The sequence below is a fragment of the Emys orbicularis genome, chromosome 6 (assembly GCF_028017835.1).
Source record: "Emys orbicularis isolate rEmyOrb1 chromosome 6, rEmyOrb1.hap1, whole genome shotgun sequence".
NCBI lineage: Eukaryota > Metazoa > Chordata > Testudines > Emydidae > Emys > Emys orbicularis.
Genome location: NC_088688.1, coordinates 28,433,330 through 28,452,584, shown reverse-complemented (window position 1 = coordinate 28,452,584; position 19,255 = coordinate 28,433,330). Strand labels below are relative to the sequence as shown.

Sequence of the window (19,255 nt, the reverse complement as noted above, 5' to 3'; positions counted from 1 at the left end):
TAACCGCCTACCGTCCTCCCCATGTTCCATAGCCTCCTCACCCAGACGCCCAAGAACGTGGGTGGGGGAGGCTCCGGGCACCCAGCCACTCCACTCCAGAGGATGGCCCAAGCAACAGAAGGCTGTCATTCAAACAGTTTGATTTTTAGTGTGGCTACAATAAGCAATGTGGCCTGGTCCTTCCCTCCTCCCCCACCCCACCCGGGCTACCTTGTCCATTATCTCTTTTTTTTTTAATTAATAAAGAAAGAATGCATCGTTTCAAAACAATAGTTACTTTATTTCGAAGGGGGAGGGTGATTGGCTTACAGAGAATTAAAATCAACAAAGGGGGCGGGTTTGCATCAAGGAGAAACACACACAACTGTCATACTGAAGCCTGGCCAGTCATGAAACTGGTTTTCAAAGCCTCTTTGATGTGCAGCGCACCTTGCTGTGCTCTTCTAATCGCCCTGGTGTCTAGCTGCTCAAAATTGGACGCCAGGCGATTTGCTTCAACCTCCCACCTCTCCATAAACGTCTCCCCCTTATTCTCACAGATATTATGGAGCAAACAGCAATAACAATGGGAATGTTGGTTGTGCTGAGGTCTGACCAACAGCGCCAGTGAGCTTTTAAACGTCCAAAGGCACATTCTACCACCATTCTGCACTTGCTCAGCCTATAGTTGAACTGCTCCTTACTACTGTCCAGGCTTCATGAACGGATCCCCTGAGCAGGAGAGCAGAGTTGCAGTGGAAGCGGTGGACGAGGACAGTTAGCAGTCCTACTGCACTGTCTGCTGCCAGCAGCACCCAGGAGGACCAGAACGGATCCCCCGAGGTCGTCGCTGGGAAGCAGGAGAGCAGAGTTGCAGGAGAGCAGAGTTGCAGCGGAAGCGGTGGAGCCATACACCATGCCCTGGAGGTTGCTAGGAGCCAGGCAGGGAAGACGTTCCCAGAACCCCCGGCCAAGTTACATGTCCGACGAGGACGGTTAGCAGTCCTACTGCACCGTCTGCTGCAAAAGCAAGGAGCTGCTGCTGTGTAGCAATGCCAGCTGTTGCAGGTGCTTCTGTGTCTAATGCTTGGAGGTTTGGGTAGGGCAAGGTACCTCGGCCAAGGCAAAAGAGCAAGAGCCCTGGAGCTGTTACATGTGTCAACCACAAAAGTGCTATGGGGTGTTACAGCGCTGACCGGACTGGAATATACGGCTGCAAGACTTCTTCACCAGTGACAAAGGATAGGAATATGATGCACCTAAAATCTAAAAAGGCCCGCACATTTCCCAGAGTCACTACCCTTGATAACAGAACGTTAATGATTGCATTGGCTACTTGGATCACAGCAGCTCCCACAGTAGACTTGCCCACAACAGCAGCGGTGACGGTGAGCTGAGCGGGCTCCATGCTTGTCGTGGTATGGCGTCTGCACGGGTAACCCAGGAAAAAAGGCGTGAAACGATTGTCTGCCATTGTTTTCATGGAGGGAGGGGCGACTGACGACATGTACCCAAAACCACCCGCAACAATGTTTTGGCTCTATCAGGCATTGGGAGCTTAACCCAGAATTCCAATGGGTGGCGGAGACTGCGGGAACTGTGTGGGGGGGGTGGAATGGAAAGCCAACAAAATAAAATGAGTTTGACTTGATTTTTTTCTTTTCATTGATAGTATACTTTTGTCATGTTCTTATTAGCGTTAAATGCTCTTACAACAGGCATGGTCAAAATTCATAATTATAGGGAAATGACCCTTTTTATAATTTTGGGTTAGCAACATGTAAGCCTTCATCTGCATTGTGCTTTAGGGCATTTCATCATTCTTTTGTATAACAGTGAAATTCTGTGATCTGCTTTTAAATGGTGTTTCTGTTCAGGATGGTTCATGTTTCCAGAGAGAGAAAATTAGTATTCATTGTTTGGCACTACCATTTAAGAGAGTTTTATATTTGATTTTGTTGGATTGGCTAATTTGTATGAAGGTTGTTGCTGCCTTGAAATATGTGAAAGAACACTTTATTATATTAAAGACTTCAATCCTCTGCCAAACTCTCATTTGAAATAATAGCAAACATTTTCATAAGGGCTTGATTTTCAAACAGTTGTGTGTTCAATTGCAATCCTAATTTGCATTGGTAATTAGCACAGTTGCATGCACAAACTGGGTATTTGTACGTGACAATTGCAAGTTATGTACCGTTTGCTGGACAAGCACATGATTTGTTCATGTATTCATTCTATTTTCACACAAATTAGGCACGTACATCCAATTTTTCAAAAATCAGGCCCAAATTATATGTAAAACTAACCATGGAAAAGCATTCTAGGGAAAATGGGATAAGTGCTGTCACTTGATTTTAAAACTGGGCTGGACAGAGCAATAGAAACATACTGAAATAATCATCTTAGTCACAGCTGGACTAAACGACCTAGAAGGCTGTTTTCATCTCTGTGATTAAACGTCAGCTCAAAAAATGCTAACCGCTCTCTATTCATTTTTAGGCAATTCGCAGCTTTCAGGTGGCCTTGCACATCTGTCCAATGAGCCCTGAACTATGGAAGGAAGACCTTACCTGGGCAAGAAAGCTGCATGAACAGCAAAAGAAAGCAACAAAGACTAAGGCGATGCAAGCTGAGGCAAAAGAAGCAGATTTTGCTCATGAATCAATCCCAGACTATGACTTTGAAAGTGATGAGATTGTGGCAGTTTGTGCAGCTATCGCAGAGAAGGAGAAAACTGTTTCAGCAACTAAAACAGTAGTGATTGTGTCTGCTTCGGGCACAGTAGAGACTATAACTGAGAAGGAGGAATGTACTACAACCCCCGATGATGCCGTTTTTATCAGAGCCCGATAGTGCAGCATAATCTTTTGCTGGTATTCTTTTGAAATCTAATGTTATTTATCAAGTGTTGGAAGAATTTTTTTTAGCAGCAGTGGAACAGGGTAAAATAGAAGGGGTCATTATTTCTGAAGTAGCTTTTTCAGAGGAAAAGTGTTTTAAAGAAAACATGAAAAAACAACAGATAAGCGAAGACCTGAATTCTTGCTGCAACCATACTATCAACTAGGCGTTGATATTAAAACCCATATTGTAAGACTTCACAAATATAATTTGAAAACACTAATTACATTATCATAACTGCTTTCATCCAACTCAATTTCTTAACTGCACAGTCTAAACAACATCTGCTGTTTCTCTTGTAATTAATTATCAGTTACTTAAAAAGAAACCGGAAAAGAGAAAGTTGATTTAAGTATTACAGCTCAAACCTGTTAATAATTAACATTATAGATCAACACAATTGAAGTGTGACTCTGAAAGCTTGTTCTCAGAAGTCTTTATTTTCAATAAGGGATAGAGTTTTTTATGAAGAAGTTACAGATCACAGATACTCCTTGTAAACCTGGGGTCAGATTCCAAGCCCATGTCTTACCTTGACCCATCCCAGTATACTTAAGTATATCTCCTTATATGCCACAGTACATAAAATGTTAGGAGTCCCCAGTGCACAATGGGGAATAGATTAGGAATAGATCTTTAGATGCAACTCTTTTGTGCTATGATGATTTTACAGTAAGACTACAAAGAAGGGAATCTATTGCTGTGTTGTTTGGTCACGTTCCCTGTGATATGGCATGGCACTCATAAAGAGTTAGATGATTTTTTGTTTTTAACAGGCCACTTATTCAGGATAGCATTTATTCCTGTTGCTTTGTGGGGACTGTGTACACTTGCTAAAATAAATGAACAAAATACATCTTGTGCTGCACACAAGGAACACAAAATGCTTCATTTTGTTTGCTTGCTGGTTAATTCTAAAATTTCAGTAATTCATAATGGGTCTCCCTTTCATGGGTGGGGTTCTAATGTATAGAGCACCCGTATATGGGATGTGTGTGTTTATAATCTTTCCTTTCTGTGACAAAAAACAGTTAAAGCTTTTTGTTTTGTAATTTGGAAAACGTATCTTCTCCAGGACTGATATTCATAGGCTAAATTTCAGCTCAGATTAAATTTTCCTTAATTCCTCAAAGACAGGCTTTATAATAGAACTATTGATAAACCTATACTTGTTGCACCTGCAGGCACTGTAAAACTGTTTTACTATATATGTTAATAAGACCGTCTATACAGCCATGAAGGGGTCATCCTGCTATTGCACAGCCTCAAGAGGATCATTGTTCCACTAAGGTAATGTTTGCACTTAGAGGGATCAGAGCAGATCTTTCAGGTACAGGGAAATTCTCCTACTTGAAGATTTGTTCATGGGGCTGTAATTCTACTTGTATGCATTGATAGGATATATTTGCTATGTCTCACTTGGAGAGAATTGGACTAGATGACCTGATATGTCTTTTCATTCTATGCCTTCCAGTGTGTGGTACATTCATGGGTGCAAAGGGTTTTCCTCCTTCCTCCTGTCCCAAGTTTATATAAACCCATATCTGCTCCCATTGAAATTAGTTGTAAAATTCTCATTGACTTCAGAGGTGCAGTGTCAGGCTCATGAAAGGATGCCCTTGCATACTGTCAACTTGGGTGGATTGTTGGGCCAGGTTTGAGAGGTCTGCACTTACATCCCAAATGTACAGAACATGTGTTTCCCTCTGATTAGATTAGATTAGATTATTAGTTCCAGGTAGTGAGGTGAGCAGTAACGTCTTGTATGAGGGAGCACCTAGCACACTTCTTGTGATGGTGTGTTATTCCCAAATTGGGAAGTTTGACATCTGGTGCTATGAACCTCATTCTAATGTTGTACAGTGTTTTGTGTTTTGCATGCTTAGGTCTTGCTTGTTGGATATCTCCATATTGTAAATAAAGCGTGGACTTCCCTGCCCATCATTGGTGACTGTTTATTGTGGAAGCTGGGTCATCGGAGGGAGGTGTGCTGGGAAGGGAGGTGTGCCCCTGATGTTTAGTATGTTATGTAATGTACTTGATCAACCTATTGTCTTTTGTTTCTGAAAGTATTAATATTTTTTGTATATTACTTTAAAACATAATCATTACAGTAAAAATTGGTATTGAAAAATCTTGACCAACACTTCTAGCCAAAGCAAGAGTTTTCGGTCCCAAAGAGGGAAAGCATTTGAACTGAAAGGGAAATATCTTTGAAACCTATTTATGCTTCAACTGCCGGAATTTATTGCCTTGAGCAATTACAGGTAGCAATGGAAACAAAATTGATTTTTCCACTTTTCAAGGCTTCTAACAACTTACCCTTTAATATTTCACACCTTAGTTTAGTAGAAAAACTACAGGAAGTGTTTGTGGTTTATCTATAGGGGTACAATTGTTGCAAGATCAAGTAATAAAAGGATGTTGGGGAACAGTTTTTTGTCTATATATTTTCCGTTCAAATATACTGTATACTACATGGCTTAACATAGCTATGTCACAGAGTTAGAGTTAAAAATTAGAGAAATTAAGATGTAGGCAAGGGTTGCAGGACTTCATCACCATGATAAGTAACTTACACACACACACACACACCCTCCACAAAACAGATCAGATCAGGAGAAAAGAGATGCTTTCCAATTAAATTTGAAAAGAGATGAAGTGTGTATGAAGGAGGACTGTTCAGATGACACAAGCAGCAGAGATGGCTGTTACACCAACAGTGGTGAGATAGCATGAGACCAGTCAATGCTAGAAAAGTAGCAATTTTCTCCAACATAATGGGCAGAGCTTGGGACCTGGATGAGAGAGAGCTAGCTAGCTGAGGCTCAATTCAGTCGAGACACAGGTAATATTGGTAGGTGTGGGAAGGAATGCAAGAGGTTATATGACTGAGGTAGTGTGTCACAGGTTCACAACTTTGATAGGTCATTTTAGATCCACATCTGGTCCTGGATGCCCAGATAGCTGCAGTGGTTAAGAGCGTTTTCCCCCCTCCTCTGTGCCTAGTGAGAAGTCTGACCATTAATTTTAGATGCAGATTGTTACTCCAAGCCATAGAACTTCCCCAAAATAATCCCTCAAGCGTATCTTTTCAAAAAACATTGAAGCTTGATTTAAAAATTGTCAGTGAAGGAGAAGTCACCACAACCCTTGGTAAATTGTTTAAATATTAAAAATTTACACCTTATTTCCAGTCTGAATTTGTCTGGCTTCAACTTCCATCCATTGTTCCCCATGCAGATACTTATAGACTGCAATACATACCACTTTTGATGCAAGTACTTGTGTGTGCGGGCTTACCTTTCACTTTCTACATCTATTCATTCACGCAAAACTCAATTGCTGCAAAGTTAGTGGACAGCAAGCACAGCAAGGGTGAAAGCACTGCCAAAGATTTTTATGTAATAATTTTGAATGAAGACTCAAGTGTGTTTTGGAATAATTCATCAAGCTGTACTCCAACAGAGATTCTGCAGGATGACTCCTTGTTAACGGTGATAGTTGTGTAGTGCTTTGGAAACCGAAGGAATGGAGGTCATTTTGACAGCTGTTAAATAGCGTGGTTTGAAAGTTGTGGTTTATTAAGATGAGGGCCGATGGGCTGGCACTGAGTGAATTACACGCACAATTAAAGACTTGCATAAACTCCTGAACTCAAGCGGAATGTTTCCATTTAATTGCGATCTCCAAAATGATTTTGGTCAGTACAACTGCTTCTTAAACATATCATCAATATCAGGCTCAGGATTTTAATTACAATAAAGCAATTCACATGAAAACACTGTAAGCAACATAACATGCTTAATATTTCTTTGACAATTTTTTTCCCAAAGATCTGTACAGAATTAATGTTTGATACAACAATGCTGCTGGAACAAGATCTATCCTTTAAAACATAAACACAAAACTCCTTTTCATCACTGGTTAACAGTTATTTATGGCACTACATTTTAGTGGTAAATAATTCTCATTGGGGCTGAGTATGGGGTGTGGGATTATATACCTGTACTTTGTAATGAAGATTCTGCTTTGCTTGTTTCATATGATTATTTGATGGAATATCAGATTACGCAATCATAAGATTCTTTTTACTCATTTAAAGTAAAAGGATAAATGTTATAAAAAATACCTTTAGTACATTGGTGATTTTTAAATTAGAGTGAATATTAAAAATATTAACCAGGAATTGAAAGTTTTAGGCCCCAACCCCAAAAGCAATTTATGCAAATGCTTAATTTTATTCATGTGAAGAGTCTGATTGACTTCAATTGGACTGCTTGTGAGTGCCATTAAGCATGTGTGTAAGAGTGCAAGATTGGGGCCTTAGTACTTAGAAAGGAGAAATTGTGTTCTGCAGATAAATATTCACAGCACATAAATAAAATCTAGCTTTTTAGAATGTACACACACTGGAAAGAATATTTTAAACTTAAAAGGTGTGTTTTCTTTTCTCCCTTAATAGCACAAAATGTTTCCATTTAATTCAAAAAGTTTTTATTTGTTCCCATCTAGAAAACTAGTTCTCCACCTACCTGTAAACTTGTATGGAAAACAAACCTAACTCAAGAATGTCTATCATCAGCCGGCACTATTCGGAGGAAATGAAGGCTGGCAATTGTTTCTATATACCTTGTATTAATAATAAACCTTCTCATAGAGAAGAATAGATTTTTAAATATTTTAAATGATGATATTTACAGCAATAAAAATTCACATTTTCACGCATTAATGAGACTCTTTAAAATTGTACACCAGGCAGTTGTCATAGTATCTCTACCCAGTTCCCAGTAACTGTCTCGCCTTCAGGTCTCTAGTACCCAGAGACTTAAACCCTTGATAGTTGTGGCGGGAGGGGGGAGAGAAAATACGTTTCTAGCAGATTTGGACAAAAAATGACAGATCTTTTCAGCCATAGAGTTCCAGCAGCAATCTTATGTCACAGAGCAATACAAGGTAATAACGGTGTATGTTTCCAAACCCATTAGACCTGTCCTGTATGTTTTGTGATGGCAGGGCCTGTTTGTAGCAACTGCTCCATGGTATGATCCTCAGTAGTCTGGAAGAACTGAACCCATCACATGGCAAGAGAAAATAGCCCTTCAGAGTGTAGCTGACCCCCAGGTCTCCTTTAGTGGCAGAGTGCATGTCTATTGCACCAGTTTTTGCACCAAAGTATTGGGAAAGGATTACGTGTGTGTGATTCCTTTCATTGCTAGATACACTTTTCTGATAAGTTCAACGTTTCACTGGGAAAGGTGACCTGAAGGGAGCTGCTTTTGGGCACAGAGCTGGCTTCGCCACCAGACCCGACTTCATTCACCAGAAAGACACTCTCAGAGTCCTGTCCCGGCAAAGAGTCTGAGGTCTCTGAGCTGCGTAATGTCCTCGCTGATGTAGTGTCACACTGAGCCAGACCAGCACTGGCTCCTGGCAGCAGCATGCGACCCCCAGTGCTATTTTCACTTAGCTCTGGAGGGTAGAGCAATGTCTGTGAGGTGCTACTGATCTCCCTCAGCTCCCGAGAGATGAAGGAGGGTGAGTGGCTGGACATGGCGGAGGAGGTTCGGCGTCCATCCGCACAGTTGAAATTGCTCCCAGAGTGTTGCCTTCGAGCCCCTCCAATGCGGCAGAAGAGGCACTTGATTTTCTCTATGACTTTGCTGAGCACTGTCTTGCGGAGGAGGATGTAGACCCATGGGTCCAGGATGGGGTTCACTGAAGCAATGCGGATGGCCTGCAAGTCAGGGTTTTGACTGACATCCTTCACTATGTCTGGTCGGTACAGTTGGTTCACAAAGACACGTACCTGTCAAGGGGAAAAGAGAGACCCATATTTACAGTTCAATGCAGCAAACCAGAGATGACATTTCAAAGGAGAAATCAGGCTTAGCAATTGCATGTTACAACAAGGGGAGAGGTTGGCAAAGCCAAGCTTCTCATGTCAGCAGCAGGTTTATTTTTGGAAAGGGCAAAGATCAAAGAATGAACTATGCTGTAAATTGACCTTTTTTCCTTACTCTTGAGGGAAAGAACTGCTCTCTTTTCCCCTCCTGATTACTGCCTAGACCCCTGAAGTATCCTTGTATCCATGAACCTTTCCAGTTCATCCCTAAAGTTTTTTAATTTTCAAATCCCAGGTGGTTGTTTTTCCTTCTCTTTATAGGGCCCAGAATTCAAGATTTAGACCCAAATCCTCATATAACCAAATCTTTGCCAGCCAGGGGTACAGGAGGCCCTAGGTCAATTGAGGAGACCTAATCATTGCATATTTCCTCCAGCTAGGCTCTCATAATTGTATGTTTAAAACCAAATGAAACCCACATTACCAGCTATCAGGCAAACTGGTCTCCGGAGACAAGCCCAGAGCTGCCTAATCCCTAGTTAAGAAATATTTGTGCTGACAGCTTCCATTATTAGAGCTTCAAGGCAATGTTTTAATACCCTCAACATTCTGCTTGTTGGAGCTTGTTTTAAGAAATGCTAACAGCTGCCTCTAACGGCCAGATTTTTCATTGATTAGGATGATTCCAGCACTGAGCAGAACTGTTTAGATCTTCCCAGCTGGGTCTGCATCTAGGTTTGGATTGAAAGGTGCAAAAGTAATAACCCTGAAAATGTTCAGGATGTTCAGTTCAATTGTTGGGATACAGAAGTTTATTTAAATAGTGTTTCTAAGTAACCACTCAGAAATTTTGTAGTGAATTAACACTTGGTTGGGATCTTGTTTATCCATGGTAGCATTTGACCATTCAGGTTCCTTGCTTTAAAGAGAGGGGAAAACAACAGCACAGTTCTAGCTTGTTCATTAAGAGCCCTTCCAATCACTACTGTGCATAAAGTCCAGTCCAACACTAATGTAAATGGGGTTATCTTTCCAGTGACCTTAATGAGTACTGGTTTGGATACATAGAGCTTATTATGTTGAACTGTCCCAAGCTGAACAGTTTCAAACAATAACTTTAACTAACAATCAGGACTTGAAATGTGTCCCAGGAATAGGAAAGCCATTGGAAAGCCTTTCCTGTGGAAGACCCTAACTGCTTTGCAGACACTATCAGGTAAGTTTAGGCAAATCAACTTTCCTTGTTTGATATCATAAATATCCAGTACCAATAATAGATTTTATGAATTCTCCTCTTTGTCTTGACTTCTGAAGTGAATGTTTGTCAGGTTTTGGTCCAGTTGGATACGGTTTCAGACAAGGGGTTCAAATGAAGTGAAGGAAAACATAAGCAAACCTCTAAAGTCATATTTACCAGAAAAGTGTGTGTGAAACAATCCAAGTCTGATGAAAAATTTCACAATTCAGTACAGTAATGTGAGGTTTGGATTGATTCTTCCTACATAAGAATTCAGGACTTGAATTCATGCCCAGCAACTTTAAATTCAGCAACTTAAAAAAAAAATATGCCAGGTCCACCTCTTGAGTGGGAATCTGAGTCTAATGTGTGTATCACTGAAAGACAGTATCTGATGGTTCCTATGCTGTCCTGCTCAATCTGTAGTAATCATTTTCTGAGCTATCGCTATGTAATCTATATTCAGGATTGCATTCCTTTACCTGCTTAAAGTTAGATAATTACTAGGTAGAGCTACAAGTATCAGTCAGTGATATAAAAGTACTATAGAGAGTATCGCTATCAATATAACTACCAATTAGTTCCTCTTAAAGGGATTTTTTTTTTTAGTTACTATATTAGGAAGCAAAATTGCCACCTTTTCTGACCTGAGTGGTCCCCTTGTATCACTGCTTGAGGAACAATTGAAATAAGTCACTTATTTAAAATGTATTTCCTCTATACATTAAAATACATAAAATATGGCCAAATTCTACAGAATTGTAGTGAAGAAAAGCCTTCACCATTTGGCCCTGAGAGCTTGTGTTAGTGCAATAAAAGTAATCCGATTATCTAGCTTGACCACAAAGTCTGGTGGAGAATCTTACCACTAGGTGGCACCGTTGTCACACTTTTAAAAGCTCCTCTTCCTGTCTCTAGTTTGAGGAAACACGGAAGATCAGTTACTAACTGTGGTACTTGCTTTGACAGGGAGAGGTACCATGAAAGACATGCCATGGCCAATTTAATGTTCTTTGAACACATTACCAATGCCAGCCACAAACCATGCAGGCACTAAAGAGTTCTGCTGCTTAACTCCCACCCCTCTGAGATGAACTTCAGCACTGAAACGCTGTCATCTCTCTTACACAGACTCTGTGTCTGAGAAGAGGCAGTCAGAACTCCAGAAAGCAGCAGTGTTAGCTTTCTTTGACATCTGCTCCTTGGTTTTAAAAGCCATTCTTGGAAGATTCACTTAGTTATTTGTGTACGGAGGAGAAGAATAATGCTGATATTTTGAAAAAAATGAATAAATCTCAGAAATATAAAGTTTAAATTGCCAGAGAGGATTTTTCTCCTGATCCTTTCCTCCTAGGAGATTTTTTTTTAAATGCAAAGGACTTCTTCCACAGCAAGTTCAAATATACCCTGCAAATGTACATACATCTGTCTTGACACAGACCATTTCATCTTTGCTGAAGGACTGTCTGCACTGACAGCTAGGGCTCCATAAGAGAGTATATTGTGGTTAGATGCACAGTATTTATTTTCCTTCAGCCCCTTCCAACTGACATTTATACTCCATGTAAACAAGATCAGGAAGAAATCAGCAGGGGAGGAAACAGTACTACTGATACATTCAACTGATACAGCAGAGACATCTTGAAAGAATTTGCCAAGACCACTCATAAGAAATGTGTTATTGTTCCAACTTTAAAATTTGATCTTTTTCATTCTATTTTTACATAGCTGTAATTCTGGACCATCAGTTTAATGTGAATGATTAAAAGGTAAATTTAGTTATCAGCTAACAGAGTCTGAACAGGAAATTCATGTACTTGACACATCCCTTTATGTTTACCTGGCAGAACTTACTGTAATATGAGAATCTATTGTAGTGCTGATTAAATAGTTGATAATGATTTCCAATCACTAACAATGTCTGGTTACATTGCAGCAAATCACCTTATGATGTCTATATTCCGAATAGTCCACTGACGGATGCATACTAGGTATGTATAAAAGACACTTAATTTGAGCCTACTTTGTGAAAACTTTAGAATGTACACAGCTGTTACTACATTCCCAACAAGCCTATACCATAGCTTTTATCACAAAATCCAATGGCATATCAAACTAGTTTTACTAGTACATGCCTATACGAACTGCATGTATCATTATTAATCATATGTCTGGCAAAAAAGAAACTGAATGGATCTGCCAGTTCAGTCATTTCTTAAGTAACTGAATTAATATTCACGTACAGCATCTTCTGCAGAGCAACACTGAAGTGCATATAATGTTTTGCTGAAAAATGCTCTTTTACAAGATTGTTTGATGAAGCAAAGACAACTTGGCCTCTTATGAACATCCAACCAATCCACTCAATTACCTTGAGGCAATGGATTACTGTGTATCAGAACTAGTTTGACACTTGAAGTTGTCCAGTTTGAAGTTCTAATTAAAGCAAGAAGCAAACCGGGACTGATCAAACCCTGGCACCAGAACAGGTTTGCACTAGTTAGATTTCTCAATTACTGGAAGCAAAGAGTGTTTTTTTTTTTAAGGTGTATTAATGAATTGCTTCTCGTGGCTGTGTTGAAATTGTTCTGAAGTTTATGCCCAAGTGATCAGATTCTAGAATCACTTGGCTGCTACTGCTTCTGCTCACACAGTGCAAGAGTCTGGTTTTTGCTTTTCCTTCTGACTAAATGTAAATATAAGTGGCAATTTCTACCCATCTGAAGTACCATCAAGTGCCTTTTATGATAGTTATTATGCAGAATAAATAAAGGAGTAGCCCTCTACCCAGTTTTCACCTGTTCTCATAAAAACTTCCCCATATCATATATTGACATGTTATAAATAGACACCTAGTTAATAGCAATCAGGAAACAAATTCTGTAGTTGTGTAAGCCAAATATGCTTTGTCCCACAGGGATTTAATATTTGACATAGGTGATCATGCCATTGCTCTAAAATCTAGTCTGCCATCTCACCTCTGGCCATGGACAGTCCTGATACTTCAGAGGAAAAATAAACAACATTAACCCCTGGGACAATTATAAATTAAGTTTAAAAACTCCTTTCTGGCCCCTTCAGGGATCAAATGTATGCAGTGGAATATGAGATTTTATTACCCTTACTACCTTAGCGTACCAAGCTAAATGTATTGTTAGAGATCATTAAATGATCATGCCCTTTAAAAAAAATTGACCACCTGCAGCATTGAATTCCAAAATTTGACTATCAAGTATCTCTTTACTCTTGCAAGAGTGTAAAAGCAAAAACACAAATACTAATTTCTACTATGTTTTCAATCAAATCCCCTCTATCATCACCTTTTCCATACCTTTAGCTACCTTTACTGCCATTTTGTAAATCTTGCAGTCCTTTAAATATTGCTTTTAAGATGAAGTGACCAATGATGAACTTGGATAAAGGTCTGGACATATGTTTTGTATTACTTTCTATCTTATTTCCTTTCTTAATTTCCTTGATCAGACTCTTCACCATGCCATCCACAATAACTTCCTGCAAGTTCAGAGAAGAGTATGTGAAAGATTTAGATTATTTTTGCTAGAGTGCATTCCTTTTAGTGTTGTCGGTTCATTGTATCTGTCTTTATGCTCTTTTGTTCTCTCAAGTCCATCTAAAGTTTCTCACAATATTTCATAGGTTTTATTAATTAAAGCTATTTAGTGCCATCATAAAACTTCACTGATTCACTGTCCAAATCTTTAAAATATTAAAAACACTGAGCTCTGAGAGCATCCCATTATTACCTTCTGTTCACTATGATTCAGTTTCCCATTGTTTAACCATTCTTTAAATAAAGACAATACTTTATTTATTACACCATGGTTATTTCTTTTTCTGAAGTTCTTTAAAAACCTTTTGTAAACATACGTAAATAAAGTCCGCTGGATCACCGTATCTATTTTATTATCTCCTGAAAGAGCTCACTCTGAGAAAGTAAGATGATATGATTCTCTCCTACAGAAGCTGTGTTGCTCTGACCCTATTAGGTTATGGTTTATTCAGCTCCTGTCACCAATAGGAAATCAGCTCATCAGAAAATTTCATAGCCACAAAGAAGCCTCTGTGTCTGCCTTATGTAACTGCAGAGTGCCACCAACAGTATCTGGATGCTCCCCCTCTTCCTTATCAGAACAGACTGTTCTGTAATCAGTTCCCTCTGTAGTGAGGGCTCTAAGTTTAATCAACAGGATCTGCATTGGCTCATAAAATGTATAGGCAGGTTAATGATTTTCCAGTCTTTCTGCCCAGTGGCTGCTTTTAAAGGTATATTGCATATTCATACCGTCCTTCCACTATTCCGCACCTTATTTCCTTCAGAACTCTAAGGGCATGTCTACACACAAAGTTGTACCAGTGTCATTGAAGCAGGCCAACCCCGCAAGTATGGATGTAGTTATAGCAGTGTAAAGGTGCTCAGACGGTTATAGCTTATGCCTGGCCCATGCTTAAAAGTTGTGGATATGGCTACATCAGCGTGTGAAAAGAATGTTTCCCCCAACCTAGCTAATTTAGCACGGAGAGGTGGTGTTCCTACAGCTATGGTAAAACCCCTTCTGTTGGAGTTGGTTGCGCCCACACTACAAGGTTATGCCGGCACAGTGATGTACCATAGCTATGCCACTATAGTCCCTGTAGTGTAGACATGGCCTGAATCAGTTAAATCAGTACAACATCTATGTGTAGATCAGCCCTTAGGTCTTGCCTTCACTGCTAACAAAAACAGGGTAACTAATGTGGTGCATGAGCTATCCTGAGTTAAAAACACAGTGAAGACCAGGCACTTTAGTTTTACCATGAGGTAAAGTAGGCAAGGCCAACCCAAGATCGGGGCATAGAGTTGACCTCCCCTCGCTTACCTTGCAGTAAAACTAAAAGTGCCTTGTCTATGCTCTGTTTTTACCTCAGGACGCATGTTACCCTGAAGTACAAAGTACCACACTTTTAGCAGTGAAGACAAGACCTGAGATGGATGCAGCACATCCTAGCCCTCTTTTCTCTTGGCACCTGCCCGCTCCCACAGTTTATGCAGTCACCAGCCTCCCACCAAAACCGCTTACCTCCCAAGACCATTAATTTTGATTTTCAACAATCCAGTTGCCTTTCTGGTGGAGCCACCCCCACCCTGTATGTTTTGGTTATTCTTTCTGTAAAAGTTTCTCCATGAATCTTTAATGAAATTGAACCACATCTCTTTGTATTTGGCACTGAGACTTCTTAGTTCCTCCTCTCTATCTGGTCCTGCACGAGATTCACCCACTAGTTTATATTTAACTTTCAGATCCTTTCTCTTGCATTTACCTATGTCCCTTCCAATAATATGGTATTAAAATATTTTTCAGAGTTGTTACAATGTCAGCTTAATCTAATTAAGTATCTTCAGTCCAATATCAGGAGGTTAGCAATTATATGACCTGAGTGTTGATTGAGTAGGAAAACAGAATAACTGTGCAGTTTCTGATCTTGGGCTACACAGCTCTAAGCACAGTACTTGGATCTGATGTGTGCATGCACATGGGTGCACACATATTAGGGTGACCAGACAGCAAGTGTGAAAAATCGGGACGGGGGTAGGGGGCAATAGGAGCCTATATAAGAAAAAGACCCAAAAATCAGGACTGTCCCTAAAAATCGGGACATCTGGTCACCCTAACACACATGCACACCCACACTATATGCTGATACAAAAACCATGCTTTAATTGAGTCAACCTTCCAATTCTTAAGATGTTTTCCAAGACATTAAGATGTCCTGCAAGCAATAACATGGCAAAGTGAGCAGTTGTGCCAGGGTGCACTGCAAAACATTAGGCTGAAGGCCAAGTGGCTGCAGCCAAAATGCCAGGATCAAGGCACAGCTGCACTTCACTGAGTTTTATACATGTTAGTAATGTGGCAAAACTGGCCTGACCCCTGCAATTATACTATTTAACTGAATAGTTCACAATCCTAGTTGGCCAATCATATTTCACCCTCATTATGGTGGCTCCCTGTTATAATAACCCTGATATGGGGCTATTCCAGGATAGCTGCCACCTACAGTAAACTCCATTACAATTATCTGTGTTCTAAAACCATCTCTTTCTAATAACATTCCTACCACTCAGCTCACAAGATCCTGTTCTGGGAAGGTGGCAACTATGCATAGCCAATTGTTTTTTTTTCTTTTAATGTATATGAGTCAACAAGAGAAAGAAGTTTGCCAAGTTTTATTTGTAATTTTGTGTTGAGTGGCAAGCACTGACTGAGCCCAAAACTGATATTTTTGGTATTAACTTCCCCTGGAGTTAAGGTGGAGGGCAAGAAGAAGGTTAGTTCACTAATCAAAGGTTGGATCCTACTGCCAATGATGTCCATGACACCAATGGTAGTAGCTTCAAGATTGGGCCCCAAGTGATCTGTTCATCAGGAAGTTAGCCAGTCATCTGTGATCATGCCCGGTACTAACATGTGATCTCTAGATTACTTAGGGCCAGATTCTGCCACTCTGACTCTAGCTGAGAAATCAACAAGAGTGCCCACAGATTAAGGCATGACTCAACGAGAGTAAGGGTAGTAGACTCTATCCCTATGATGGTAAACTCTTCGGGACAGGGAGCTTGTTTTTGTACTTTCTGTGAAGTGCACAGCACACTGTTGGTGCTATATACATAATAACCTTGCTCTCCTCTGTGTCTTAACACAGCAACACTGCAAATACTTTTAAAATGCATTAAGCGTCCTCAAGTGCAGGCCTGTCCCAAACCACATTCAGTTGCAGTTTGATTTAAAAACAGATTTTAAGATACCTTAGAGTCTTGCCAGGATTTTCCTATGATATTTCTCTGAGATACTGGGGAAGCCACTCTTTTTTTGGTCGTATTTTTAACACCACAATGTCAAAGGCACCTGGAGCTGAGGATAAGCATTTATTTTTGTTACCATTCTAAATCAAAATAAGTTTAGATCACTGCCTATGTGTGTGTAATCTCATTAGAATTGTTTTAGTGACTTCTGAGAGCCCAGAAAATAGAAGCCTTGTCCTACAGCCACAGACTAAAAGGAGGTGGGTGAGTTTTGTCCCAGAGGACTTGGTGGTGGGGAAGATGGAAAGGGCAGTGCAGTGTTACTTACCACCAGAGGAATGGAGCAGATGACCACAACCAGGGAGGTGGCAATAAGCAAAATGACCATCTGGATCTCTGCTCCAGCCATGCGACGAAAGCTCCTGCGCCGGCGAAAGTCAGACAAGCGGCTGGCGGTGTTGTCTGTGCCCAGGGAGGTGCGTCGCATGAACTGGCGGTGCATGCGAATCAGGGCCACGCACACCAAGACATTGCAGACTACCGTGACCATGATTAGGAAGGAGCTGAAGCCAGCATACATGTAGGAGTAGGCGGCATGGGTGGCCTCCTTGGTCTTCCAGTCTATGAAACACCAAGTTTGGGGGTACTGTAAGGTAGATTTGCCTAGTCCCATGCTGGGCAGGGCGCAGAACAGCACATTGGAGACATAGATGGCAAAGAGAGTGAGCCCTGCCAGCTTCTTATCCACATAATGGTTGTAGAAATAGGCATGGTTAATGGCCAGGTACCTTTCTATAGACATGGCACAGATGATGCTGAGGCCAGAGAGCCCGAAGAAAAGGAGGATGAAGGAGCTGTATTCACACAGTTCAGATCCACCCGGCCAGCGGTTCTGCAGGTATGTGGCAATAGTGACTGGGCTCACCAGACAGGTCCCCAAGAGGTCAGTGATTGCCAGCCCACACACCAGCGTGTAGAAAGTGGTCTCCTTCTGCTCCTTCCTGGACTTGCAAAGCACCACGATGGCAATCAGGTTGCCCACCACCCCAAAGATGAACATGACAGTGGGGATGGTGGGGGGCTTGCCGTCCCCATGCTCACTGGTGGAACTGTTTGCTGTTGTGTATATGGTGGTGTGGTCAAAAGACATGATGACGAAGATTCTGTTGTTGTGGGTTGTTAGGGGAGACGAAAACAAAAGTGGATCCAAAAATGCAGTTCAAAGACAAGTCCCTCCCCCTCTGTTCCCCCCAAAACGTCAAGGAACAAACTGCAGTTCAAGACAAGAGATTCAATTAAAAAACCTCTGCATTTCAAGGCAAGGGGGGTGAGCTTAAAAAGCAAATGAATTCAAGAAAAAACAGACGCAATGGAAAGTGAAGCCACAAAAAAAAAAGCCTTGCAATTCAAAAAGCTGCAGTTAATGTTTTTTCTTCGTACAGCTTTTGTTGTGGCTGCTGTTCTATTAGTTTTTGGGCAGGTTCTTGCACTTTCCAAAGTTCAGCTCGGAAACAGATCCCAGCTTCTGAGAGTGGGGACTTCCCCCTTTTCCGGTGCAAGCTGCTCTTTTCCTTGTCTTTGCCCCTCAACTTTGTACCATCAAAATCTTCCCAATGGTCTTCCTCCAAAAAGAGGTTCAGGTAGATCCTTGAAGCATCGGAATTGCTTTCCAAACCCTGTTCTTTTGCCGTGTGTGTCCCTGCGTGCCAACAGCTGCTGAGTCCAGTTCCTTGAGACGTGGAAATAAGGATTCAGAGGAGCAGAGGTGGGGACTGTCCCAGCCCCTTCTTTCCCAACTTGTTCAGGACCCTTTGCGGTGGGAGCGCGCAGGGCGCTAGAGTTATAAAAGCAGCGGGCGGTGGATGGCGATGGCAGGTGCGTGTCTCTCCTCCCAATCGCCTCCGTTGGATGCTGGACTGAGCTGCTGGCAGCTCGGTGCTGAGAGTCCCACGCAGCCCGGCTGTGTGAGCTGTGCCAGTGGCTGGCCCCTGGAGCTCATCCCTCCTCGGAGCATGTGCTGCCGTGTGTGTCACCCTCGCTCGCTCACAGGCGGGGCTCGCCTTCGCTCCCTTCAAGTTTCTCCAGAGGGGGAGGAGGCAGAGGGGGCAGCTCCCCTGGGCTCCTCCCAGCCCCCTCGCCCGATTGGTCGGGGGAGGGAGAGCACCGCCCGCCGGCGGTACCGCCTCACCCGCAGCAGCAGCAGCGCAGCGAGCATCGCCACAGACGGGCTGGGCTGCAGGTTGTGCAGAGCCGCGCCTGGGACGGAGCTTTTAGGAGCACGGTGGATAGATCCTTGGGCTCCGGGGGCCGGGGGGAGAGAGACACCGCAGTAGGGCTGGGTCAGGGGGGCACTGGGAATTGGGGGCTGAGAGGAGAGACCAGAGTGGGGTTGGGGGGCATTGGGAATTGGGGGCTGACGGGAGAGACCAGAGTGGGGTTGGGGCGGCACTGGGAATTGGGGGCTGAGGGGAGAGACCAGAGTGGGATT

At 41.8% G+C, this 19,255-nt stretch overlaps 2 protein-coding genes across 2 annotated transcripts in view; one reads left to right on the top strand and one right to left on the bottom strand.

Moving 5' to 3' along the window:
* The window catches only part of TTC33 (tetratricopeptide repeat domain 33), a 111,867-nt gene extending 107,040 nt beyond the window's left edge, over window positions 1-4,827 (top strand). The window contains exon 5 of the mRNA XM_065406379.1: window positions 2,482-4,827. Coding sequence (XP_065262451.1) covers window positions 2,482-2,835 — 354 coding nt within the window. The 3' untranslated portion in view covers window positions 2,836-4,827. The remainder of the gene's footprint in view (window positions 1-2,481) is intronic.
* A 3,271-nt stretch (window positions 4,828-8,098) lies between these two features.
* Window positions 8,099-17,917, bottom strand: PTGER4 (prostaglandin E receptor 4). The gene is made up of 2 exons (XM_065407017.1): window positions 17,096-17,917; window positions 8,099-8,692 (listed from the first exon to the last, which is right to left on the bottom strand). Exons 1-2 carry the CDS (start codon window positions 17,915-17,917, stop codon window positions 8,099-8,101), a joined length of 1,416 nt encoding a protein of 471 aa, XP_065263089.1.
* Between the last annotated feature and the right edge of the window lie 1,338 nt (window positions 17,918-19,255).